The sequence below is a fragment of the Cystoisospora suis genome (assembly GCF_002600585.1).
Source record: "Cystoisospora suis strain Wien I chromosome Unknown contig_11458, whole genome shotgun sequence".
Lineage (NCBI taxonomy): Eukaryota > Apicomplexa > Conoidasida > Eucoccidiorida > Sarcocystidae > Cystoisospora > Cystoisospora suis.
Window position 1 is genome coordinate 1 of NW_027164224.1, and position 2,803 is coordinate 2,803.

The 2,803-nt window shown below is 42.8% G+C and overlaps 1 protein-coding gene across 1 annotated transcript; it reads left to right on the plus strand.

Annotated features, from left to right (window-relative positions):
• Positions 1–54: 54 nt before the first annotated feature.
• Positions 55–2,371, plus strand: CSUI_011408 (mitochondrial processing peptidase alpha subunit). Its single transcript, XM_068071507.1, has 2 exons — positions 55–357; positions 1,103–2,371. The coding sequence occupies exons 1-2, from the start codon at positions 146–148 to the stop codon at positions 1,218–1,220; spliced, it is 330 nt and encodes a 109-aa protein (XP_067916517.1). The 5' UTR covers positions 55–145; the 3' UTR covers positions 1,221–2,371.
• Positions 2,372–2,803: the final 432 nt, after the last annotated feature.

Consider the following 2,803-nt stretch of genomic DNA (forward strand, 5'->3'; position numbering starts at 1 on the left):
TCTATCTCTATCTATCTATCTTTAATCTATCTATCTATCTATCTTTAATCTATCTATCTATCTACCTTTAATCTATCTATCTATCTAGGTGTTGTTTCTCTCTTTTTCTTTCTTTATTCTGTAGGCAGCGAATGCTGTGAAGGTCATGGCAGATCAGTTTGCGCGTATGAGCACGGTAACGAAAGAGGAGCTATCGCGAGCGAAGAATTCTCTGAAGTCATCTATCTACATGAATCTCGAATGCAGAGGAATTGTAATGGAAGACGTGGGTCGACAACTCCTCATGAGTAATCGAGTTATCTCTCCGCAGGAGTTCTGTGCATCGATCGATGCTGTCACAGAGGCAGACATTAAAAGGTAAGAGAAGATACAGATCAAGAAAACGAAGAAAGAAAGAAAGAGGATTGTAGGGATGACTGGAGAGGATGATGAGTTTCTTGTTTCTGTCTAGATCAGTGGTAAGAAGGTTCTTAGGAGACATGTTCGTCTGTCTTTTCACACTCTCTTCGTCGTCAAGCTTGCTTGTCTGAAGTTGGCTTCTTCTTCTTCTCCAAGAAAGCTCATATCATTTGGTCTTGAAGGTGTACGTTTATCTACTCTACTTCGTGTCTCTGCAGTGGATGTACCCCGGGTATAGAGATCATGTAGGTAGCCTATAGGTATTACATAACACATATAGGTATTATACCCGATATGTGTATTCCTTGAATGAATAGATAGCCAGATAGATCGATCGATCTGCGCGAGTGTACATACATGTGGTAGACGACGGAGAAATTCAGTAGAGTGAATTTGCGGTTATGGGGGGGTTGAACTTTTCTTTCCTCTTGTACGTCCCTCAGGACTTGAGTATGTTTCATACATATATACATAAATATAGGGGGTATGTATGATGGTCTTCGCCATCTAAACAGCCAGCCTTGTGTCTCTACTGTATTGTAGGGATGTAGCTGAAGTCTACCCACCTGTAGAGAGGCATCTGTATATATATATACTTACATGCGTAGATAGGGAAAGAAGCAGAGCATCATTTGCCGCTAGTAACTTGTCTTCTTTTTGTCCTCTTTGCGTTTGGTCTCCTTCTTCTTCTTTGTCTTTTTAGAGTTGTGGAAGTGATGTTTAAGAAACCCCCGACAGTCGTGGTGTATGGAGATGTGAGCGCAGCTCCACATTACGAAGAAGTTCGCGCTGCCTTGAAAGCGGCAGGCGCTGGGAAGTAAAGCTGATTAAGAGAAGAGAAAGAAGAGCTTGAATAGCAGATGTGTCCAGAAGAAGAGTTCGAGTAGAAGATGTTGAGAAGGAGAGATCGAATAGAAGATGTTAAGGATAAGAAGAAGAGTTCGTTAGGTGTATGTACAGGGAGACTTGACTTGACAAATCAAAAAGAGGTACCGAGAGAGTTTTGAAGATGAGAAGATAGACGGTATACTCTTAGGACTATTCCGTCAGATGCAAAGAGGCTATAGAGAGATAGAGAGAGAAGATCTTGCGTGAGGAGAGAGGAAGAGTTTTCAACGACGGGGATGAAGAAGAGGAGAAAGAGATTCGTGTGTATGCGTTCATTCACTCTTCTTATACGATGTTGATCGCTCTACGTTGGAAGGAGAAGACTGCGATATATCTAGTATTACGTTATATATATCTACTACATATATATGTGGTTATAGATCAGATGTATGATGAATGAATGGATGAGTGTGATAGGTCTCCGTTGAGTTTGTCTTTTTACAAGTGGCACATGCCTTGCTTTTCATGACGAGAGAAGAATAGATCTCTTTTTTTCTTTCCTTTCATTCGGCGAGAGTGAGGGATAGAGGAAACAACTCTTGAGTTGCGGCCGCGAAGGGGGGTAGGCGTTTGCCGTCTTGTATATATCAAGAGACCATACACATGGTCGGTTTTCATATACATGTGTATATACATATGTATCTATTGATACATCGAGATAGATGATGAGAGATCGATGTATGTGTATATCTATATGCATGTATATTCACATACTGTTTGTGTTGTTTCTCTGGGGTACCCATAGGGTTCTTCGCTGATCTCTTCTTCAATCTGTGCCGCTCTTTGACTCTTCTTTTGTTGAAAGTAGATCAAGTGAAGTGAAGAACGAAAAACCTTCTCCACACTTTGTTCTGTTTCTTCGTGGTCGGAAGAAGTGGGGGGGAATTCTTTGCCGTCTCCCTTCGGCTGCGTGTGTGTTGTATGGGGAATGAGGGCATGCATGCAGTCAAGTTTCTCCTCTCTCTCTTTTGCCTTTTTTCGTTCTTTCTTTCTCTCTGTGTGGCGGAGTTGGGAGTTGAGCTGGGTATGTACGCGGAGAAAACACCGACAATATCAAAATTCAAGCAAAAAAACTTATCTCCCAGGTTGCTCTAGAGAGGGGTCTCTCCATTCATTCTCCCTACGGAATTCTAGTATTGTATATGCAGAGACACGAAAAGCACAGCACACAACAACTAATCGTGTCGCTCCGGTCAAAGCATGAGTCAGAAACACTTCTCTTTCCTTTCTGTTAGGCGCTGAGTTAGACTCTTTTCGCTTAGGGGGGAGAGGGAAGAGAAGAATGGAGAGAAAGTTTTGGAAAACCTGAAGGAGGACTTCACAGGGAAAGCACAACAACACCGTCTGGAGAAGCCCACTGAAGAGCGGATATCTATCCTAATCTATTTGGGAGATTAAAAGAAGCCTTTTTTCCACCCAGGGAAACCTCAGAAAGGCCAGAAAAGGCTGGAAGTTTCCACGCGGGAAATCCCTCCGGCTTAGAAGCAGCATGCGCACGGCGCCGCAAGACAACGGG